Consider the following 24538-nt stretch of genomic DNA (forward strand, 5'->3'; position numbering starts at 1 on the left):
CACAAGTATGTATGATCTGATGACAAGTAAAATGCAATGTGGGTGATGTGCAATTTTTCTTTCTTTGGTTTTGTTTCCTTCTGAAACTATGGTTTAACCATGCCATTATTGAATGCCGAGAGATCATTTGGTGGATAGGTGCAGCAATAAAACATATTTACTTCAAAAGTTAAACAAAGAAAGGGGAGCAATTTACAACATCTGTGAATGCGAATCTGTGCAGTGTCCAGCTTCAAGGATAAGTGCATGTGCCTTGGTTGGGCAGAGTAGAAACACAGGTGAAGACGAACGAAATTTGAAATTGGAATTCCCCAAGGCAGTAAAACAGGAACCTGAATGGCCCAGGTAACTCGGAGCTGGTTAGAGGCTTTGGCATCCAGCAACCAAAAACTGTAGAAAACTTGAAAAAAAATAGCATCTATGACTATGAAAGCAAGCTCGGCCCATTCTCGGCAGCTGTCCGAGTGTGATCATGCCCGAAAGACCTAGTCATTTGCAGATCCCGGGAGAGTTGCGTCCTCGATTTCGCATAGGGAGCCTCTCTTGCTGCAGAAAAATACAAGGGACCTTTCAAGTTATGCAATAGATCGATCTATTATACACCTTATTCTTTTTAAAGTTTGCACAGTTGGTTTGCAAACAACATTGTCTGATACCATCTACATTTCCATAACGGAAAGCCAGCTGAGGCATTCCTCCATTCAAGATCAGCCTCAAATAGCTTTACCTGTAGGATAAAGCTATTTGTACAAAAGGGGGTGTACAGAACGCTTTACAGGATAATGAAATGACGAAATTACCCCTCCCCTCTCCTCTGTCTCTCTCTCGCCTTTCCTTTCCTCTGTCTCTCTCTCGCCTCGCCTCTGCGTTGCGCCTCGCCCTCGCTGCTTGCCGATCGCCACCGCCCATTGCACCTCAGTTGGTTTGGGTGGTCGCTGGTTGCTGGAGGTTGCAGTAGTGAGGAGGCGAGGTGGTAAGGCGGCGAGGAGGCGAGGCGAGGCGGTGAGGTTGCCGCTGCGAGAGGCGAGGCGGCGGCGAGGTTGCAGGCGAAGGCGAGGCGAGCAGGAAGAGAGAGAGAAGGGGGTGAACAATCGCGATATATCGCGATATTTTAATGTTAAAATATTACGATTTATCACGTCTGTAAAAGGGTTCTGCGAACCCCTTCTATATGAATAGTGCGGTCCTTACCTGCAATTCTCTGAGCACAAAGAATGTTTTGCCGCCTTTTCCACCAGCACGTTAAGCAGGTGAAAAGAAGTAAGAGTGCCACACATGAGCCTAATGCAACACCAATTTTTGCACCAATGGACAGGTGTGCTCCGCATGTTGGCAGTCCAGGAATACCACAAATTCCTGCATTGCCGGTAAAGCTGCATGTATGCACGGTAAGTATACAGATATGATCCATTTCTCTACTGTTTTGTATCTATTATCTCAAGTTCTATATTGATCTTCTATACAATATACCACCTACACAGTCTTGACTTACTTGAAACTTGCCCTGTGTAATAGTCTTCCCCCTAGGGCCGCTGGGACTCTTCCAGAGAGGGAGTTGTCGTTGAGATTCCTGCACCATGAAGACATAGGTTAGAAATCTACTTTTCATATTATCGATCATTTCTGGTAACCAGACCTTGAAAGAGTCCTTACAGTCTTCTTAATGATGTCAACTGTCCAAGGCTTTCAGGAATTGATCCATTGAAAAAATTATAGGAGAGGTCCCTGTAATACAGATATGTCTTCAGGAATCGTCTCACAAGAGTAACTGAAAGACAATAACCTCCAATCATGGAATGAAATGCTTATGCCCTGAGTCATGAACTTATAGTGAATGAGGGAGTTTGTGGATGAGTTACAGTAAACATGTTTCAGGATGCAATAATTAAGGTAACCGATAAAAACCACCAACTGAAGACCACATTAATGTAAAAGAGAAGTATAAAATTACAGTGATATGTACATTGAAAAAACTACGTATGGGACCCTCGGTCACACAATGATACTTGCTTTTTCCACATAAAGAAAATTATTAACATTTCACAGTTGCAAAGCATATAGCAAAGCAGTCAACAGTTTTTGAAGTGGAAACCAATATATGGTTATACTTACAAATTTTGTAAGCTGGTAACTGTTCCAAGCGAGAAGGGAATTGGCCCGTGAATACTGTTTCCACTCAAGTTTCTGTAAATGTGCAAGTTAAAACAAGGGATTGAGGATGTGCCCAGTCACAGTGACTATGACTTTAACAAGCTCAAAAAAGATGCGGCATCATGCCTCAGTGTTGTCATATAGTGGCAAGTTACCTTAAAAATATTTGTCAGTCAAACAGAATTAACAATATGGCATATTATTCTTACATACAAAAATTGGAACTTCAAAAAAATATGATTTCAAATAAAGTTGAGGATCATTTCAAGAATAAGTAAAATAAATAATAAAATAAAGCCAATGAAGAACTCTGGTAAATACTTACATGCTCTGAAGATGATGCAGTTTGGATACGTCATTTGGCAAGAACCCCCTCAAGCCTTGGTTATCAAGATCACTGACATGGAAACAAGTAATTAGCCAAAAATGATGAAAATAAATTAAGGAAAACGCAGTAAGATAATATATTGGTCCTCAGAAAAACCATTTGTGGTCATCAACCTACTGATAGATACATGAATCTCATAAATGTATTTGACAAAGAAAGAATTTTAATAATCACATAACAAGAGAAGACCTGTTGCTACAAGAACAGGGATTTTGAGGGCCGACCCTGCCCAAATTAAACTTTGTTCCTGCCAGTTGAGATCAGCTAAATGAATAATTTTTCTCCATGAAAGTCACAGTTCAATTACAGCATAATCTGTATATTAATTAGTCTTCCATATCCCCACATGAACATGAACCCTAAATCCTAAGAAATATCAGTGCAAAGTCTTTTAAATCTGAGAGGCAAATGGGAGCACAATTTCTGAAGATGGCATGGGGACTCGCAGCGTAACTGACAAGGACATGATGAGAAAGTGTCTCATATTATTTTGAGAAGTGGAGTTACAGGATTTGCATCCTCACAGCTACAAGAAACCAAGTGAAACGGCCTCAGTCCTAATTAGGTGAAGTGGCTTTTCTTGTTCACTACCATTTCATTTACATTAACAATTGATACTGACCCTTTTTTTCCAACCCCAAGCTAACATGGTAAATCTGGTATTTCCACTTGTCCTATCAAATCAATTTTCTATAAAAATCAGCAAGTTGACATACAAAAGAGGAGGAATATTGTTTCAGTGAAGCAGACTGAGACATTACTCAAATAGATTGTAAAGCAGGAAGGGCCAAGCTGAGAAACAAACAACAACATATCAAACCTTTATCCCACTATGTGGGGTCGGCTACATGAATTCTAGACTTCCATGTATTTCTGTCTTTTATCATATCTTCATTTAGATCCATACACTTCATATCAAACTTTAATGTCTCTCCTAAAGTCTTCTTGGGTCTGCCTCTACTCTACCTCTTTTTTTGACTAATTGTTCCATTTCATCAACTCTTCTCACAGGAGCGTGTATTGGTCTCCTTCTCACATGACCAAACCATCTTAGTCTAATCTCTCTCATCTTCTCCTCAATTGGCACTACTCCTACCTTATTACGAATAACTTCATTTCTAATCTTATTCTTCCTTGTATGGCCGCACATCCATCTTAACATCCTCATCTCCGCTACACTCGTCTTTTGCTTATGCTGGTATTTGACTGCCCAACATCCTGAGCCATATAGCAAGACTGGTCTTATAGCTGTCCTATAGAATTTTCCTTTCAATTTTAATGGAATTTTACCATCACATAGCACCCCCGATACATTTCTCCATTTTAGCCAACCTGCCTTAATTCTATGTGCGATATCCTCGTGAATTTCTCCATCTTTTTGAATCACTGATCCCAAATATCGAAAATGGTCTTTTCTTTGTAAGATTTGGTCTTCCAATTTTATTATAACATCATCCACTCTTGCATTCTTACTAAATTTACATTCCATATATTCTATTTTATTTCTACTTAATTTAAATCCCTTAGATTCTAAATTGCTTCTCCACGACTCAAGCTTAGTGTTCACTCCTTCTTTTGTTTCATCTACCAACACTATGTCGTCTGCAAATAGCATACATCATGGCACCTCTGTCTAAATATCTTTAGTGAGTTCATCCATTACTAGAGCAAATAAGTATGGACTTAGTGCAGAACCTTGATGCAGTCCTATTGTAGTTGTAAACGGTTCAGTATTCCCTTCGCATGTTCTGACCCTTGTCTGTACACCGTGATACATGTCCTTAAGGGCTTGTATATAGGCTATTCTGACTCATTTCTTCTCTAAAACCCTCCATAATACTTCTCTAGGGACCCTATCATAGGCCTTTTCTAGATCTATAAACACCATATGTAGGTCCTTCTGATGATCCCGATACCTTTTCATTAGGCGCCTCAATAGGTATATAGCTTCCATTGTTGACCTACCAGGCATGAAACCAAACTGATTTTCCGAGACCTTTGTTTCTTTTCTGAGTCTATGCTCTATTACTCTCTCCCAGAGTTTCATGGTATGGCTCATTAGCTTAATTCCTTTGTAATTTTCACAGTTTTGAACATCTCCCTTGTTCTTGTATATAGGAACCAAAGTACTCTTCTTCCACTCATTTGGCATCTTTTTTGATTTAAGGATCGCATTAAATAATTGCATTAGCCAGGAGATGCCTTCTTCTCCCATGCATTTCCATGCTTCTATTGATATATTATCTAGTCCCACCGCCTTATGATTTTTCATCTTTTTTAATGCTTGTCTTATTTCATTTGAACTTATGCGTCGATAAAATGTATAGCTCACGTTCCCTTTGAAGTTACTAAGATGTCCCAACCTAACTCTTGTGTCGCCACCATCATTGAATAATTTTGTGAAATACTCCTTCCATCTCTCCTTAATCGCTCCCTCATTCACTAATACAATTTGATTTTCATCTTTTATGCATTTCACTTGATTTAAATCCCGTGTTTTTCTTTCTCTTGCTTTAGCTAATTTATATATATCCCTTTCTCCATCTTTTGTATCAAGTCGTTTATATAGATTCTCATATGCTTTTGACCTTGCTTCACTAACAGCTTTTTTTGCTGCCTTTTTTGCTTATTTATAATTTTTTTGATTTTCTTCATTGTTGCATTGATATACAGCCTTATAGCAAGTTTTCTTATTTTTAATTTTCAATTGTACCTCTTCATTCCACCGCCAAGACTCCTTAAGATTAGGGGCTCTACCATTTGTCTCTCCAAGGACTACCTTTGCCGTGCTTCTCAGGGCGTTAGCCATTTCTTTACACATTTGGTTTGTTTGTTCTTCTCCATTCCATTCCTTTCTACCCCTTAGTTTTTCTTTGAAGATTAGTTGTTTCTCCCCTTTTAAATCCCACCACCTGATTCTTGGATTTTGTTTTATGTGATTTTTTCTCTTTCAATTTCTTACTTGGACGTCAAGTACTAGAAGTCTATGGATAAGGGATGAGAGTACACCGGAATCAAGTGAATTCAGAAGATTAGGGATATAAACTGTCTAGTCTTATTCTACAGTATAATTAAGCATATTTTAGTGAATGAAAAATATTTTTTCTTTTTTTTAATTTTTTTATGTTTAATTGAATAAAACAACTTTTACACCTGTAAAAAAATCTTAAGATCATATGAAAACTTCTATATCATATACTAAAATCAAGCTGAAATATTTAAAGCATGTAACTGAAAGGAAAACCAATTGCATGGTCAAACATAATTATTTTGCTTAGCAAAATTGATATATAAAGCATGACACAAGACAAGATGGTAAAAAAATGGAGAGAATCAGGAAATACAATGAGATAGAGGTGATATGAAGCATAAGATAAAGTATGAACAGTCAAATAGAATTAGTTTGCTCAGAAAAATTGATATAAAAAGCATGAATGCATAACAAGATGGCAAAGAAATGGAGATAATGATCACAAAAATACAATGAGATTAACGTGACAAGAAGCATAAGATAAAGTACGAACAGTCCATCAATGACCCATTTGTTGCTGATTCTGTCATATTGACAATCTACTCCAGTCCATGGATGTTCTTGTGGAACACAAGGATCACCATTCCACCCAAAACGAAGTGGAAGCCCTAATGCGCTCTTCAGTGTTTGCAAAGCCCTGACTGAAATAAAAGCAATCAATTGTAACATTACAAATGCTGTCCAACCACAAAATTTTCAAAATAGGCAAACTATGGAAGGTAATGGAAAGCAAAGAAGAAAAGTCTCCCATGCCATTTATTCAGCCACCACATTAAATCAGTTCATAGAAGCAAAAATGAAAATACAATAGCAATTCACAAACAGATCGTGGAAGAATTTCACAGGAAGATTACAAATTTTTCCAACTACCAAAACAGAAGCAGATAACTAAATTAGATCTTGCAACAGATCAACCACTTATATTGCTGAATTTGCACTAGTCCAATTAAGATCATGAACTCTATGACTTCATAAGCAGGGATACAAAGCCATCATAATGGCTCATAAATTTTGGAAACCATGCCAATCATAAAAATCCAGTTTAGACATGAAGAAGTTCCTCATAGTAATGCAAACATAAGCTCCAACCAGATCCAAAAGAGCTAACGGTTGCTCATTTGCTGGATCAGCATCATAGGTCTTTCTTTTCAATTACGTTTTCTGCTTTTTTATCACATTTGTACCTTCCTATCAATTGAAAAGTTCTTTCTTTTTTCTTTTTTAGCAAGCCCCAAGAACAAATTGCAGTACACACACTAAGATTCCTTCATGGAAGGCTGTCTGTTGCATAACTCAACAATAACTCAACAGAGCATAGGCAATTGAAGAAATAATGCAAAAAAATTTGAAACGAGAACAGTAAAAAACAAAAAAAAGGTGGGGGAAAAAAGTGTTCTAAGTTTATACCCTAGTGGGATTAAGGCTTAATGTGTTATTATAATTGTAATAATTACACTTTGGTACCACACCTTTTCTGCTATACAGTTCTATTTATCAAAGTACATATTACATATCTTTGAGAATCTTCCACCTTATAAAATTCTGAGTATATGAGTTAAGAAGAATATCTTCACAAAATAATAATTGTCAACGATTGAAGTTTAAAGTTTGAATAGTTGGCGATTGAATAGAAAAGGATAAGGAGCCGAGAAGATAAGAACTAAAACTTTATTTGTTCTAAGTTTTTAATCTCCTATGTAAATCTGTAAATTATAAAGCTACTGTTGTAATCTAGTCCTACTAATTAGGATTGTAATCTATTCCTAGTTTTTAGGAGAATTATTAGGAACTCTCTTGTATATATAGATTATCTTACACGGAATGAAAGGAAGGAATTCTATTCTCTTCAAAGTTCCTTTTTGACATGGTATCAAAGCCAACCTTCTAAAGGGCTCCTTTTTGGCCTTCATTGCCCCTTTTTTTCTCTCTGGCCTCCAGTGCCATTCTCTGGCGTCCGCTATCACCATCTTAGTGGGACAATTAAGGCCTCCTTTGCCTCTTTTCTTCACCCAATAAGCCCTCTTTGGTTCTTTTTTCCTCACTCGATCCTTGATCATTTATTCCTTCACCCAATAGGATGTCTATTGCCTCTAACACTAATCTTACACCGGAGACAATTGAAACCAGCAACACCACAGAAGTTCCGTTTGCTGGAACTGGCAGTACAAGCAATGGAGGAGAGTTGCAAAATCTCCGGGTGGCCTACCAGTTGAATGGGAAAAAGTATTTGAAGTGGTCTCAGCTGATCAGTACTTTTCTCAAGGGAAAAGGGAAACTAAGACATCTCTTGAGGACTAGTCCTAAGGAGGAAAATCCTATGTTTGCAACATGGGATGAGGAGAATTCCTTAATGATGTCATGGCTATGGAATTCAATGGTACCAGAGATAAGTGATACGCTGATGTTTTAACAACTACTAAAGACATATGGGAGGCAGTCAAGCTCACCTATTCTAAGGCGAAAGATGCTGCACAAATCTACGAAGTAAGGACCAAGATTGCTGCCACTAAACAAGGGGTAAGGTCTATCACTGAGTATGCCAATACACTGCAAACTGTATGGCAAGAATTGGATCATTACCAATGCCTAAAGATGAAATTCAGTGAAGATGCAGCATTACAAAAAAGGTTTGTGGAGAAAGAAAAAACCTATGATTTATTGGCTGGACTTAATATGAAGTTTGATGCAATAAGAGTTCAAGTTCTTGGTAAGGAGGATTTACCCCCTTTGAATAAAGTAATCTCTATAATCTAGGCTGAAGAAGGGAGAAGGGGAGTGATGTTGGATGACTCTCTAATAGAGAGATAAGCACTAGTGTCACTAAAGGCTCCTAACAGGGGTCCTAAAGAGGAGAAGAAGGTTGGGGATAGAGACACTCTATGATGTATCTTCTGTAAAAAACCTAGATATACCATAGAAAGGTATTGGAAGTTACATGGAAAACCATCCAAAGGAGGACAGCTGGGGGGCCAAAGCCAAGCCTATATGGCTAGCAGCCAACAAGAAGCAGAACAAAAAGGATCAGAACAGGGAGAAGGCTTGGATCTCAACTGGGCAAAAATCAAGAAGCCAAGGAATTTTCTAGAATCTCTTGACAAGAAAGAAAAAGGTACTTGTTCTCTTGCAATTACAGGTATTTCCTCTCATTCTCTTTACCCTACATGCTTCGGGAATAACTCAAACTAACTTTTGGATCCTAGACTCTGGGTCAACACATCATATGACCCCTCTTTTCCCATTATTTCATTACCTATAGCCATTATTCAAGTTCCAAGAAAATAACCATGGCAGATGGGTCTTTAACCACCATTGTCGGCCAAGGAGATATCATTCTCAATGAATATCTCACTCAAGAATGTTCTCCATGTCCCTAAACTATTCACTAACCTTATTTCCATTCAAAAGTTGGTCCTAGACAACAATTGCAGTGCTAACTTTTATCCTACTTTTTGTGAAATTCAAGGACAAGAATTGAAGAAGATGATTGGGCTTGCTAAGTCTAGGGCTGGCCCCTATACTATCTTGAGGGACCAAATGAGAAAAAAGAAAAGGTGAATTCTATGTCATGTTTGGTGCAGTTTAGAAGAGATCAGATTTGGTTACATCACTATCGCCTTGTTCACCCCTCATTTTTCACTCTTAGAGTCATGTTCCAGCTTTTATTTAAGGGTCTTGATGTTAAAAAATTTTAGTGTTCAATTTGTGAATTTGCTAAACATAAGAGGGTGACTTATCCTTCATCGAATAAAAGAACTTCTATTCCATTCTCTTTCATTCATAGTGATGTTTGAGGCCCTACAACCATTCCCAATATTTTTGGGACACAATGGTTTATAGTATTTGTGGATGATTGTACTTGAGTGATGTGGTTATTTCTTATGAAAAATAAATCTAAAGTGAACACTATTGTTCCTCACGTCTATAACATGATTAGTACTCAATTTGGAGTGAAAATCAAGAGACTAAGATTTGATAATGCCAAAGATTTCTTTAACCAATCCCTATCAAATAGGGATTATTCACGAGTCCTATTGTCTCTATACTCCTCAACAAAATGGGATGTTCGAGAGGAAAAATGGGCATCCATTAGTTGTTACTAGGGCACTCATTTTCCACCACAATGTTCCTAAACACTATTGGGGAAAAGCAATTCTAACTGTCACGTCCCTTAGCAATCGGTTGCCTTCCCAAACTCTTGACTCTCTCAGCCCTATTCAACTCCTAACCAAACACTTCCCTGACATTCATATCCCTAGTTGCTGGAAACCAAAAAATTTTGGGTGTATATCATTTATCCATGTTCATAATCCTCATAGAGGCAAATTTGACCCTCGAGCTCTAAAATGCATCTTCATTGGATACTCCTCTACCAAAAAGGCTATAGATGTTACTATCCCCCTTTAAAAAAATTCTATGTCAGCTGATGTGACTTTTGTGGAAAACATACCTTATTTTGACCATTCTCATAACAACCAAATAGTCACATATAGAGATCAATTTTCATCTCTACCTGATCTGGATTTTTCTTATTCTTTGCCTTATTTTGGTTCGGTTAATTCTAAGGATTCATCAAATATGACTCAGGAGGAGCCCACTTCAAGTACTCCTCCCCTACAGGTCTATTCAAAATGGAAACGGCTGGTTTCTAGCCCTATGCATGTCCAAGAATCCAATTCATCTCCTGAACCTACTGTTAATATCAGCATTGACAGCCCCCTCGAAATCTCATCAGGTAACCTATTGATCCCTCGGTATCTATAACCAAACCTATTAAACCTATGAGTGAGCCTGAAATCTCTCAAAGTGACTTTGAATGGCCTATTGCCCTTAAAAAAGGCACTAGGACCTGTACCAAGCATCCTTTGCATCTATTTTTGTCCTATTCCAAGTTATGTACCCCACAAAAAACCTTCTTGACCTGCTTACATAGCATACCTATTCCCAAACACTTTACCGAAGCTATAGGGGATGAGAATTGGAGAAATGCCATGAAAGTTGAGATGACAGCCCTTGAAAAAAAACAAACATGGGAGCTGGTTCAATTACCTAAAGGAAAATAGATAGTGGGATGTAAATGGGTTTACACAATCAAATATAAGTCTAATGGGACATTAGACAGATATAAGACAAGGCCAGTGGCCAAGGGATACACTCAAGTATATGACATAGATTACCTAAACACATTTGCCCCTGTTGCAAAGCTAAACACAGTCCGGGTACTCCTATCTCTAGCTGCTAATCTAAGCTGGCCATTGTTGCAATATGATGTAAAAAATGTCTTCTTACATGGAGACCTAGAAGAGGAAGTCTACATGGATTTACTACCTGAATATAGTCCAATCATTGTTGTTAGAATTGTACGATTCATGATTCGAATCTTACAATTCGACTCGATTCATACAGGGTGAATCGAAAATCCCTTAGAATCGATTATGAATTGGACGAATCGAACGATACGTCCAATTCATCCATTTTGTGCGACTTCGTCTGCATGTGCGCTTTAATCAAATATTCGTTCGATTTGGAGATGATGATGAAGATGATGATACTCTTGAACTTGAAGATGAAGATGATTGATAACTAGTGAAGATTATGGGCAATGGAGTTTATTAGTAACCTAATAGTTGTAGTTTTTTTTTTTTTTTTTTCTATCTTATTATTTTGAAAGCGGCTTGGTTTGGTGCAATTTGAATTTAAAGTCAACATGAATATACTTTTCCCTTTTGGTATAATTTTAAACTTAGCAAATATATTTAGAAGTATTATTTATCTATTTATATTTAAAAGAATTGATCATGGTGGGCACATTATTTATTTTCTATGGATATATATTATTTATAGTTGAAATTGAGAATATGTACCAAATCTTACGATTCGATTCGATTCTCGATTCACGATTCATAAAATAAGGATTTCGATTCTCAATTCGAATCTCGATTTAACAACAATGAGTCCAACTACCCAAGAAAATATAGTGTGCAAATTGAATAAGGCTTTATATGGCCTTGAACAATCCCCCAAGGCTTGGTTTGGCCGGTTTAAGAAAGTAATGCTTACTCTAGGGTATAAACAAAGTCAAGGAGACCATACCCTCTTCATACACCACTCGGTCACAGGGGGAGTGACAATGTTACTTGTATATGTGGATGATATTGTTATAACCGAAAATGATGAAGACAGTAGGAATAAACTCAAGCAATGCCTAATCAAGAAGTTTGAAATTAAAGAATTTGGGAGATTGAAATACTTCTTAGGCATAGAAGTTGCACACTCAAAAGAAGGCATCTTTATCTCCCAACAAAAATATATTGTGGATTTGCTAACAGAAACGGGACTACTAGGTTGTAAGGTAGCTGAAACTCCAATTGAACCAAATCACAAATTGGGGGAAGTTCTAGAGGATAATGAAGTTGATAAGGGGTCCTACCAAAGGCTAGTGGGTAGACTAATTTACCTAGCTCATACTCGGCCAGATATTGCATATGTAGTGGGGGTGGTTAGCCAATTAATGCATAATCCGAAAGAAACTCACCTAAGGGCAGTTTATAGAATACTGCATTATTTGAAAGGAACACCGGGAAAAGGCATTATGTTCAAAAGGGGAGATGCATAACACTTGAAGCCTATATTGATACAGATTATGCAAGGTTAGTGGTGGACAGGAGATCTACATTTGGGTATTGTACCTTCCTAGGGGGTAACCTTGTGACTTGGAGGAGCAAGAAACAAGGTGTAGTGGCCTAGTCAAGTGCGGAGGTAGAATTCAGATCCATGGCTTTAGGAGTTTGTGAGTTGTTTTGGTTGAAAATATTACTTAGATGACTTGAAAATCACTTTGGTAGCACCTATGAGACTATTGTGACAACAAGTCAGCAATAAGTATTGCTCACAATCCAGTCCAACACAATAGAACTAAGCATGTTGAAGTGGACAAACATTTTATCAAAGAAAAATTGGATAGTGGCTTGATTTGTACCCTATATATATCATCTTGTGAACAACTTGCAGATATTCTAACTAAAGGGTTACCCGCAGCCGTGTATCAGAGGATGACTAGCAAGCTTGGAATGGATGATATTCATTCTCAATCTTGAGGGAGAGTGTCAACGATTGAAGTTAAAGTTTGAATAGTTGACATAAGAGGATAAGGAGCCGAGAAGATAAGAACTAAAGCTTTATTTGTTTTAAATTTTTAATCTCCTACGTAAATCTGTAAATTATAAAGCTATTGTTGTAATTTAGTCCCACTAATTAGGATTGTAATCTATTCCTAGTTTCTTTGAGAATTATTAGGAGCTCTCTTGTATATATAGATTAGCTTACACACGGAATGAAATGAAGGAATTCTATTCTCTAAACAAGATTGAGAAAATATAATTCTCTATTTCTTGATAATAATACAATGATTTCCCTTTTCTCTTTATAGAGGAAGAGAATAATACAAAAGGGAAATAACAAAAAAGGAAATAGGAATATACATAGAATATACATAGAATCTAAGATATACACAGAATATTCTATTTCTACACTCCCCCTCAAGCTGGCTTGAAGATATCTTCCATGGCCAGCTTGCTCACAAGTTTCTCAAACTGAGTTCTATGTAATCCTTTTGTAAGAATGTCAGCCACTTGGTCAACTGTTGGAATGTAGGGCATACAAATTACTCCATTATCAATTTTTTCCTTAATAAAGTATTTATCCACCTCTACATGCTTTGTCCTGTCATGGAGAACTGGATTATGAGCAATAGAGATTGCAGCTTTATTATCACAATAAACTTTAGCTGGAAGGGAAGTGGAGACCCTCAAGTCTGATAGAAGCCTCTTTATCCACATGACCTCACAAATACCATAAGCAACTGCACGAAATTCAGCTTCAGCACTGCTTCTCTTCTGGCCACCACATTTTATTTCTTACTCCTCCAAGTAACAAGATTGCCTCCCACAAAGGTGCAGTACCCTGATGTAGATCTTCGGTCAGTTATATTACCTGCCCAATCTGCATCTGTATAAGCCTCTACATGAAGATGTCCACGTTTTCTAAAAAGTAGACCTTTCCCAGGGGTTCCCTTTAGGTATCGCAGAATTTTGTAGGTAGCTTCAAAATATTGTGAACCAGGTGAGTGCATCAATTGACTTACAACACTTACAGCAAAGGCTATGTCTGGTCGAGTATGGGATAAATAGATAAGTCTACCCACAAGTCTTTGATATTTCTCCCTTTCTACCACATTCTTAGCCTCGGCAGGTTGAAGTTTTAAGTTGGGTTCAATGGGAGTTTCAGCAACCTTACACCCAAGCATTCCTGTTTCACTGAGTAAATCCAGAATATACTTGCGTTGGTTGACAAAGATCCCCTCCTTAGATCTTGCAAATTCCATCCCAAGAAAGTACTTTAGAGGACCCAAGTCCTTGATCTCGAACTCATGAGCTAATCTCCTCTTAAGCTCTTCAATCTCTCCCTTGTCATCACCAGTCATTATTATATCATCCACATAGACAATTAAGATTGCTTTCTTACCGTCGTTGGCGTGCTTGAAGAATAGTGTGTGATCTGCTTGGCTCTGAATGTAACCATAACTTTTCACCGCCTTTCCAAATCTTTCAAACCACGTTCTCGGAGACTGTTTTAGACCATACAATGATTTTTTTAAACGACATACATTGTTTGTCCCGAGGCTCTTTTCAAACCCTGGTGGAAGATCCATAAACACTTCTTCTTCTAAATCACCATTTAGGAAGGCATTCTTTACATCAAATTGGTGGAGTGGCCAATCAAGATTCACTGCAAGGGAGAGGAGAACTCGAATAGAGTTTATTTTAGCTACTGGAGCAAATGTTTCTTGATAGTCGATGCCGTATGTTTGGGTGAAACCCTTAGCAACCAGCCTTGCTTTGTATCTTTCAATGCTCCCATCTGCCTTACATTTTACAGTAAATACCCACTTACAACCTACTGTTGCTTTGCCTTCTGGTTTGTTCACAATCTCCCAAGTTCCATTCTTTCTAAGAGCACTCATTTCCTCTTGGACTGCTAACTTCCAATCTGGATCACCAAGGGCATCCTGAATTGTTCTTGGGACATGCAGGTTAGAAATATTTGAAAGAAAGGCCTTATGATGATTGGACAATTTTTGGTATGACAGGTATTTAGCAATTGGGTGTTTGGTACAAGATCTCACTCCTTTCCTAGTAGCAATAGGGACATCAAGATCAGACAAATCAAATGTAGAATAATCTGTAGGAGTGAGTTTAGAGTTACCATGAGAAGAATAAAAGCTATCGGAAACCCCATCACTCGAAGACGTCGATTGTTCAATTGTTAGAGGAATATTTGGACTGATAGTATTTTTCAAGGTTTGTCTTCTAGTATAAAACTGAAGCTCCGGTTTTGGAATATTTTGATCCATTTGTGGTAATTCTCCCCCTGGTTCCAATCCCATCACGCTAGGCACCTGTGAACCAGACACACCTTGTTCCACAATATTTGGAACATTTATATCCTTGAGTTGTTTATTAGAGTGGAGGGGAGCACCAATCATGATAGGACGAGGATCCTCAACATTAGAATTCAAAAAATTATCTTCTTTCTCAATATGCTCCCCCTGAAGATGATTTTTGGGAAAGTAGGGTTGAGTTTCGAGGAAAGACACATCCATACTAATATAAGTTTTTTTGGTAACAGGATTAAAACATTTGTACCCTTTTTTATTTGGTGCATAGCCCAGAAAGACACATTTTTCAGCTGTGGGATCCAATTTAGAACGAAAAATGTGAGGAACATAAACAAAGCAAGTGCATCCAAAAACTTTTAAGGGTAACTCAGAATATATACGACAGAGAGGGAAGAGTTGTTTTAAAGAGTGTAAGGGGGTTTGAAACTGTAGAACACGAGTGGGCATACGATTAATGAGATAGGAAGCGGTTAAAATTGCATCACCCCAGAGATATTTAGGGACATTCATAGAAAACATGATGGCCCTGGCAACCTCGAGTAGATGTCGATTTTTTCGTTCAGCAATACCATTTTGTTGGGGAGTTTCACGACAAATGGATTGATGTAAAATTCCTTTTTTTTTTAAAAAACCCCCCAAAGAGTCATTAAAATATTCAGTGTCATTATCAGATCGAAAAATACAGATTTTTGTGTTAAATTGAGCTTCAATCAAATGGAAAAAATCCTTGAAAGTTCTAGGCACATCTGATTTTTTTGCAAGTAAGTAAACCCAACAAAGTCAAGTATGATCATCAATAAAAGTAACAAACCACTTTTTGCCATACAAAATGGAGACTTTAGAAGAACCCCAAACATCACTATGTATTAAATAGAATGGTTTTGAAGGACAATAAGGTTTTGAAAGAAATTTAACACGATGATCTTTGGATAAATGACAACTCTCGCATTGAAACATAGAAGGATCCACTCCTTTAAACAATGTAGGAAATAAATATTTCAAGTAAGGAAAACTGGGATGACCTAGCCTAAGATGCCATTGCATTATTTGATTAGAAACAGAAGTAGAACTAATACCACTCAGCCCATGAGCTTTTTTATTACGTAAGACATCCCCATCCAAATAATAGAGCCCGTTTATTTCTCTAGCACTGCCAATTGTCTTCCCCGAGTTCTGGGCCTGAAAAATGCAATAGGAATCAAAAAAGATAACACGACAGTTAGAATCTTTGGAGATTTTACTAACAGAAAGAAGATTGCAAGCAAGTTTAGGAACATGGAATACTGATTGAAGATCAATATTCTCAGAAAGTTTAATGAGTCCTTTACCTGCAATAGGTGAAAGACTACCATCGGCTATTCTTATTTTTTCACTACCAGAACAGGGAACATACGAGTTGAAGAGATGAGATAAACCAGTCATATGATCAGATGCTCCTGAATCAATGATCCATGGAACAGATTGAAAAGAGCTAGATGGGGCAAAAGAGTTTCTACCTGAATAGGCCAAAGAACAATTGGGTGTACCAGGGGACAGATTAGGCTTTAGCAGTCGCAGAAGTTGATCAAGTTGCTCTTTGTTGAATGGTCCTGTATCAGCTTCATGTGCAGTAGGTTGGGATCGCTTTGATCTAGACTTCCAATTGGCTGGCTTGCCATGAATCACCCAACAAGTCTCCCGAGTATGGCGTGGTTTATTGCAATGATCACACCAAACACGAGGTTTTTCTTCTGCCTTTCGTTGACTCGCAATATGCCGTCCACCAGCATTAGCATCAGCAATCACAAGTGCCATATTTTCAGATAACCCACTTTCTCCACTCTTTTTCTTGCCCAACATAACCAGTCTTCGGCTTTCTTCACGCCGAACTTCAGAGAAGGCTTCACTAAGAGACGGAAGTGGATTTCTACCGACGATCCTCCCTCGGACTTCATCATACTCAACATTGAGTCCAGCAAGAAACTTAAATACTCGATTAGCATCGACCATTTTCTGATAATACTTGCAATCTTCTGTGTTTTTCCACTCATATGTATTGAAAATGCGCTTTAAAGAATTAAAATATAGGGTGACAGTATCACTACCTTGTCGAATCTCACCAAGTTTCAAGTTGAGCTCGTAGATTTGGGATTGATTCCCCAAATCGGAATACATGGCAGTGACTTCATCCCATAGTTCTTTTGCTGTAGAGAAGCACATATAGTTTGAACTTATCTCTTCCTCCATGGAGTTAACAAGCCACGTCATCACCATCGAATTCTCGGCATCCCAAATGAGCGGGTCTTTGCTGTCTGGGGTTAATGTGGCGCCAGTCAAATAGCCAATCTTTCCCCGACCTCGAATGTACATATGAACAGATTGCGACCAACGTAGGAAATTAGTACCATTGAGACGAATGGTCGTAATCTGTACCGGATGTGAGTCGGAGGAGTTTCGAGAAACTCGAAACTGAGCTTGAGAAGATTGAGATTGCTGGGTCGGAGTGACTGAGGATGCAGAGTCATTCATGATGGTTGAAGAAACGGATTAGGGCAGCAAAAGTAAGGACCCACTACCAGCTGGATCGGATCTGGATCTGGATCAGTACAAATATGGAGACCCTAGCAAAGACCCATGGATCTGGATCCTTGAATCTGGGTACCCAGTTGCCCAAATCGCAGCACAAATCGCACGAACGACCAGTACGAACAGCAGCACAAATCGCACGAACTAAGCACAAACGAGGCAGCAAGAGCGAAGAATAGGAGCGGCTCTGATGCGGGATGCAGAGCCGACCTTCTCGACAGCAACAAGTGCGGACGTCCAATGGATAGGAGCGGCTCTGGAGTGCAACGCGATCCTTCGCAACCTAGAATAGCAACAGGCGCGACTGATGAAAGCCGACCTTTGCGAGAGGCTAGGAGATCGCGACCGTTCCAGAGGTAGGAACCAGAGGCGGCGGCTGAAGATGCAGCAGCAGCGGTCGGGATGGCCGAATCTTAGAGGGGGCGACCGCTGGAGGGTGGTCAGTAAAGAACGGCGGGACTTCTAGGGTATGGCAAAGGAATAGAGGAAATTAGGGTTTCACAGTTGAACGGCTGTGATTTAATCCTAATTCCTGCTCTGATACCATCTAAACAAGATTGAGAAAATATAATTCTCTATTTCTTAATAATAATATAATGATTTCCCTTTTCTCTTTATAGAGGAAGAGAATAATACAAAAGGGAAATAACAAAAAAAGAAATAGGAATATACATAGAATATACATAGAATCTAAGATATACACAGAATATTCTATTTCTACATATTCTCTTCTAAGTTCCTTTTTGACAATAATGATAACCTTATTTGATGTCAAATTTTCCAACATAATCTAAATAACCTTCCTTCAAAAGATTGGGCCAGTGCTTGATGTGCATTTTATTCTGGATAAAGTTTTAAGAAGTTTCGCTACTTTTTTAGCTTTAGAGAGAAGTTAAGGCTTTCTTCAATGTTTAGACTTCTATAACATCTTCTCAACATTTAATATTGATTTTATAATTTTTACAGTTTGGATTGACAAACAAGTATAAGTGAATTATTTCTCCAGTAGCAAGACATACTGGATAATTCAGCAATTTAGTACAAAATCATAATTATAAATGTTAAACAATAAGGCCTTGTTCTCTTTACTATTTTCAACCCGTTTTGAGTTTTCAGTTTTTCAAAACACTGAAAACGCGTTATCTTTTCTGTTTTTAAAAATACATTTTAAAAAACAAGAGAAAAATTTATAAAGAAAACTTAAAACAACATTTTGTTATTTTGAGTGTTTTCAGTCAAAACTAACTGAACACACCCAAAATATTGAAAACGCAGAAAACACTACCAGCCCCCCCCGCCCCCCCGCCCGCACAAACCCATATCTCTCATCTCTCTCCTATCTTCTCTCCATTTTGTTCTCCTATTTTGGCCATCAACAACCACCGTCGTTAATTGCGCCCCCCACCGCCATCGCGACCAGTGCCGTCAACCGCTCCCCTCATCGCCACCACGACCAGTGTTGTTGACCCACCCCCATAGTTCTGAAAGGCGCGAGGCGCAGCGAGGCGCAAAGGGTCCTGGAGCCTGAGGAGCGAGGCGCACGAGGCGAGGCGCGCCTTTGCGAAGCGAGGCGCACCTTTTAGAAAAAAAACTAAAAATCTTGTAAAATCATAAAAAACTATCAAATTATCAATAATAACACATGCATATCATTAATGTTTCATTATCTTCAAATTCTAAACTAACAACATCAAAGTTAATTCATTCATCATACAATTTCTAAACTAGAAACATCATCAAAGTTCAAACTTAAAGTCTCAAACTCAAACAAGTACCAACCATCGTGCAAAGTTCTAAACAAACATATAAACACTACAAGTCCACAATCAATAAAGAGGTTTTAATCATCATCATCATCATACCCTTCACCAAATTGAAAATCATCATCTTACGGTGCCATATTTTGCTCATCCCTGATTCCCTGTTATTTTTCTTCTTTTGCATGTACTCTCCAATCTCTTGTTTTATTGATGGAGGACATTTTGGAATAGCTTTAGTATTCTCCACAATCAATAAACACTACAAGTCCACAATCAAGAAAATGCTTTCATTTTGAAAAATGCTATTTTTCTAGGTCTGGAAGATTAGCGCATTTTTTCTAAGTCTGGAAGATTAGGGCATTATAAGGAGACATATAAGAAAATGTTTTCATTTTGAAAAACTAACTCCCGGTATTTTGATAGTTAATATTCATTGTTGTTAAAATGATTTTTAATGAATTTTTCAAGAAATAGTAGGTATGTATTTTGGGGGTGGTAAAATCGCTAAATCCTGAATTTGTACTAAAATCAAAATTCTATTTTCTTATTGTTATGGATTTTGATTTTTTAGATATTTTTATTGAATCCAAATGGGGGGTACTTTCTTATTTACATTTATGTATTAAAGTAAATGGAAGGTAAAATATAAATAAAAGAAAATGTGGACATTTACTTAAACTAAAGAAATGTAAATAAGTAGTGATGTATACATGCTGAAACTGAGAAGAGGGGATGCTGGAGAGGAAAGAAAAAAGTGATGCAGGTAGGATGCAGGCGCAATTTTCATGAGGCGCGCCTCAGCGCCTCAGCGCCTCACCCTGCAAGGCGCGCGCCTTGCAGAAACCGCCTCGCCTCAGCCCAGGCGAGGCGCCAAACTGGCGCCTTAAGGCGCCTTGCGCCTAGGCGCGCGCCTAGGCGCGCCTTTAATAACTATGCCCACCCCCACCGCCACAGCGACCACAGTCATCGACCATGCCCCCCACAACCACCGCGACCACCGCCGTCGATCGCGCCGCCCACCGCCATTGACTGCCCCCCCGCTGGTTTTGTCTACCCTCTCCTCTCTTCTCTCTTCTCTCTTCTCTCTTCTCTTGCTAGATGTAAGGAGATTTGGCCTTTGGATCTTGCTGGTTTTGAGATATGTTGGTTGATGGGCCCTTGGGGGTCAAGTGGTTGCCTCTGATCGGTGGTGGTCCCCGACGACGGAGCCAGCGCCGGAGAAAATGCAAGGTGCCAGAGAAGAAGAAAAGAGAAAAGTAAGAAAAGAAATGAGAAAAAAAAATAAAAGAAGAGAAAAAATAATTAAAAAATTTATTATTAAATTTTGAAAATAAAATTATATATTTATTTAAAATTTAAAAAATAAAGTATATTTATATTATAATTAAAAATATAAGATAATATATGTTATATTATTAAGTGTATAATTTAATATAAATTATTATTAAGATGTATATTAGTAATTTATTAATTAAAATTATTATTTTATTTTAATAGTAGAATTTCATTAAAAAAATTAATTTTATTATTTAATAATTAAATTTATTAAATAAAATATCATAATAACAAACAAAAAACAGTTTTTCAAAATTTCAAAACAAACGCATTTTCTAGTTTTCTGTTTTGAAAAACAATATTTCAGAATGACAAAAAGAACACATTTTAAAAAATCTCAAAATAGACACTCAAAAGTCAAAATTGAAAATGAATTCAAAACTCAAAATTGAAATATAAAGAGAACACCACCTAATGTTTTTTTTTGGGGGGGGTTGGGGGGGGTGTTTGATAGGGGGAGGTACAAAAAGTAGGCAAGCTTCTTCAAGAGGTTAAACCACATTATTTACAAAAGGAAATAACTGTTAACATACCAAATCTGACATAAGAAACATCAGACATAAGTTTTATGGAAGCTTGGCTTATTTGTTCTTGGCAGGTAATATACTCTAGTTATGGTGTTAAATGAGTGAATATTTTGTGAACAACTTACTATAAAGTGATATGCATTTGTTCAAGTTGTTGATAATTGGAAGGGCAATCTTCTGCACCATTGCTGATATTAAAAAAGAGAGAGAAAGAAAACTCTAAACGAGACAACAATTTAACTAACAGAATACTATTTCAGTATGACTATACATTGAGAATTTAAAAAGGAGTGCATGTGTCCTTATCTAAAAAACCATGAACCAAGCAACTGCACCAAAGCAGAATATCAAAGTTAAAAATAAATCAAACATTCAAATCTACGGAGGTTGATACATTTACCTTCATCTGGTGAAGTTTTAGACTCTGCAACAACAACCTGAAAGATCTCGAGAGCACTAATTAAGGCCTGACCTTTTTTAGGGTGAAAGGTTATTGTCAAGGTTCTGCCATTAACTGCAACAGTTTTGTTCAGTACGAGAGCACTATAAACATCCCCACTCATACTCACAATGTCAACATCTTCAATAGCAACAACATCATTTATTTGGATGTCAAATAATCTTTGGCCTACTTTAGTGATGGAAGGATCTATCTCAGCAAAGTGCAACCAAATGGAGTAGTTTCTGTTGGGATCCACATCCACTGTATAAACTAGATCTGGCTGATTATCAGTGCTGGAAAGAGCAGTCTGATAAAGAGCTTCAGGATAAGAGTTCACTGTATTTGAGGCCTTCCTGATGCTGTTTTTTGTGGCTATAATATGATCAGAACCTTGAGCAAAAGTTGTGACAGGATTCCAGAATCGATCCCCACCCCAGTGGTCCCCGCTGTAGTCTTCGTCAAATTTTGGTTTCTCAACACCACAACTCAGTCTTCTGACTGTTTTTAGGATTGTCCCTTGACCCCAGTGTGGCCCAAAATAATAAGCTCTGTCATCAACTTGAAGAATTTCAATTGACAGTATAGCTGGATCTCCATGACCAGTGCTGTGAAAGCAAATGGAGACAGAACGTCCCGTAAGAAATAACAGGGCTTCAACAAATACCTGCTCATCATCACTGCCGTTCCAACCTGATTGCAGAGAGCAAATCTGTGTTCCTTCAATAGAAACATCAAACAAAGGTTCGTTGTCAATGGTAGGATCTAAGACCAATCCAAAAAATACTCTAACTGAATAGTGGCCTTTGGGAACTCTCTGAATATTGTAGCAATTTTCTGGACCCTCAGATAGAGGGAAGTAGCGAACTGTCCCAAGCGGAGGAGTTATAGAACTTGGGCGTATGCCATTAGTAGGTATCCCTCCTGTATATGCAAAATCCTTGTACCACGATGTATTGGTTGGTGAAGTGTGGACATTATTCCGAGCTCCACAACTTATCCGCATAGCATAGGGTGCTGCAAATGCAAATAGTTTTTCAGAATAGAACACCAAAGAAGAAGAGTTTGAAGATTAAGTAAAATTCTCAACGAGAAACATTAGCAAAAATATTTACGTGACAGCATCTAATCTAATAATTATACTAAAACCCATGCACCAGCTGAGAATAAAGCAACAGGATCTGGAATCCCTGTATGCATTTTCAAGTCTATATTCATTAGTAGAAATAGAAAAAAAAAAATACACACTTAAAAAAGTACAACACATGGTAAACCATCCAAGCTATCCAGGCCCTGAAATAACTAATTCAGAAAATTGAGCAAAGGTTACTACTCGTTATTGGTTCTAAAACCTTAGTGAACAGAAATAGAGGCACACTTAAAAAGTACAGGGAAGCGTTTGAAGTCATCTGTCTAAACAACAATAAGAACTATCACAGCATAAAACAGTTTACTATCAACTTGTACCCTTGTATTAGTTTCTTCTTCTATGCCTTGCTAGGTCTACTGAACATAAAAAGAAAAAAAAAATTAAAACTACATAGAAGCATTAGAAGTCATCTATTCAATCAGCGACAAGAATTGTCATAGCACGAATAATTTGGCGTTAACTTATTTCCTTGTATTAGCTTCCTGTTTTCTTGGTGGATTATCAGTTCCAAGAGGGAGGAGAAAACCTCAAAGATACAAACTGTCAATCTGTTTCTCCAACACATTTTCTCAGGAATAACACCGTCTGAAATCATTCAGTCATTTAACCCAAATTCAAGAGAGCGAAAAACATACGAAATTCCAACCACTCCCATCCCCACCCCTTCTCTCACACGCAAAAAATTCAACACTCATCGACATAAACACTAACCCAAAAAAAAAGAAAAGAAAAGAAAAAGAAAAAACAGAGAATAGCAGATTCACTCCTCCAACTAAACGTCAGGACCTAAATTGAGAAAATATGAGCAGACGAAACCTGCAATTGGATCACGGATTCACACAATAACCAGACAGTTAATCGGCTGAACTGAATTAACTCCCGGTCATTAACCACCTCAAACCAAGAACCAGAGAGTCAAAAATTTATATTTCAAGAACCCTAATCGAACCAAACACAGCCAGCACAAATCGAATATAACCATTAAATACACATATAATATAGCGAAGGGAACAAAAGGACAACTAACCATGTCGAGGATACGAAGGACGCATAGATAAAATGAAGGTGAAGAGCAGTGCGAGAAGGTGCCTCAGCTTCATCTTCATTCCTTCCAAATGCTTTACCCCTCTCTCTCTAGAGCTCCTTCATTAGCACATTCTATCGGCTCGTAGCTCTCCACACAGAGAGAGAGAGTGTGAATGAAGTGTGTGTGAGAGAGAGAGAGAGCTGAAGGCAGACTACAGTTGGAATTAATATAGATTCTATTTATTTAACCGACCCGTGACGGGGCACTGTTATTGTACTTCGCAGGCTTATCGTAATCAGTGTACGATGAAATAGCATAACGACACGTTTCCGTTGGATATGCGACCGCACCAAGTGTGGAGTGAATGTGCGCCGTCGATCGGTTGCTTAGCTCCACTGCGTGATAATGTTGCTCTTTTTGCTATTACGCGACAACGGCAACGTGGAGGGTGACGTGGGATGAGGAAAAGGAATAGACAGAAAAAAAAGGGGAAATAGCAAAGGAGCGGAGTCGCTTTGGGGATGGGGACCGCCAGTAAATTGACACTAATGACCCTGACAACGAGGTAGCGCTTCATTTATAATTTTGAATTAAATTATAATAATTTTAATAAGTGTTTTGGGATATTTAAATATTTTATTAATTAATAAAATATTTTAAAATAAAATAATGTCTCTAGTGAGATAAAATTTAAACCCATACTAACTCAAA

The 24538-nt window shown here is 37.9% G+C and overlaps 1 protein-coding gene across 1 annotated transcript; it reads right to left on the reverse strand.

Moving 5' to 3' along the window:
- Positions 1 to 135: 135 nt before the first annotated feature.
- LOC127807136 (receptor-like protein 4) lies at positions 136 to 24043 on the reverse strand. Its single transcript, XM_052344783.1, has 9 exons — positions 23828 to 24043; positions 21612 to 22667; positions 6064 to 6211; positions 2477 to 2548; positions 2113 to 2184; positions 1654 to 1725; positions 1493 to 1570; positions 1192 to 1373; positions 136 to 546 (listed from the first exon to the last, which is right to left on the reverse strand). The coding sequence occupies exons 1-9, from the start codon at positions 23904 to 23906 to the stop codon at positions 425 to 427; spliced, it is 1881 nt and encodes a 626-aa protein (XP_052200743.1). The 5' UTR covers positions 23907 to 24043; the 3' UTR covers positions 136 to 424.
- Positions 24044 to 24538: the final 495 nt, after the last annotated feature.

This window comes from Diospyros lotus, chromosome 8 (assembly GCF_014633365.1).
Source record: "Diospyros lotus cultivar Yz01 chromosome 8, ASM1463336v1, whole genome shotgun sequence".
Taxonomy (NCBI): Eukaryota; Viridiplantae; Streptophyta; class Magnoliopsida; order Ericales; family Ebenaceae; genus Diospyros; species Diospyros lotus.

Excerpts from the sequence above, each read along its gene's own strand:
- LOC127807136 (XM_052344783.1), bottom strand. The coding sequence starts at position 23,906 with ATGAAGATGAAGCTGAGGCACCTTCTCGCACTGCTCTTCACCTTCATT. Across the intron at positions 22,668-23,827 it reads TCCTTCGTATCCTCGACATG|CACCCTATGCTATGCGGATA; the intron begins GTTAGTTGTCCT and ends TTGCATTTGCAG. Across the intron at positions 1,374-1,492 it reads TTACACAGGGCAAGTTTCAA|CTTTACCGGCAATGCAGGAA; the intron begins GTAAGTCAAGAC and ends GCATACATGCAG.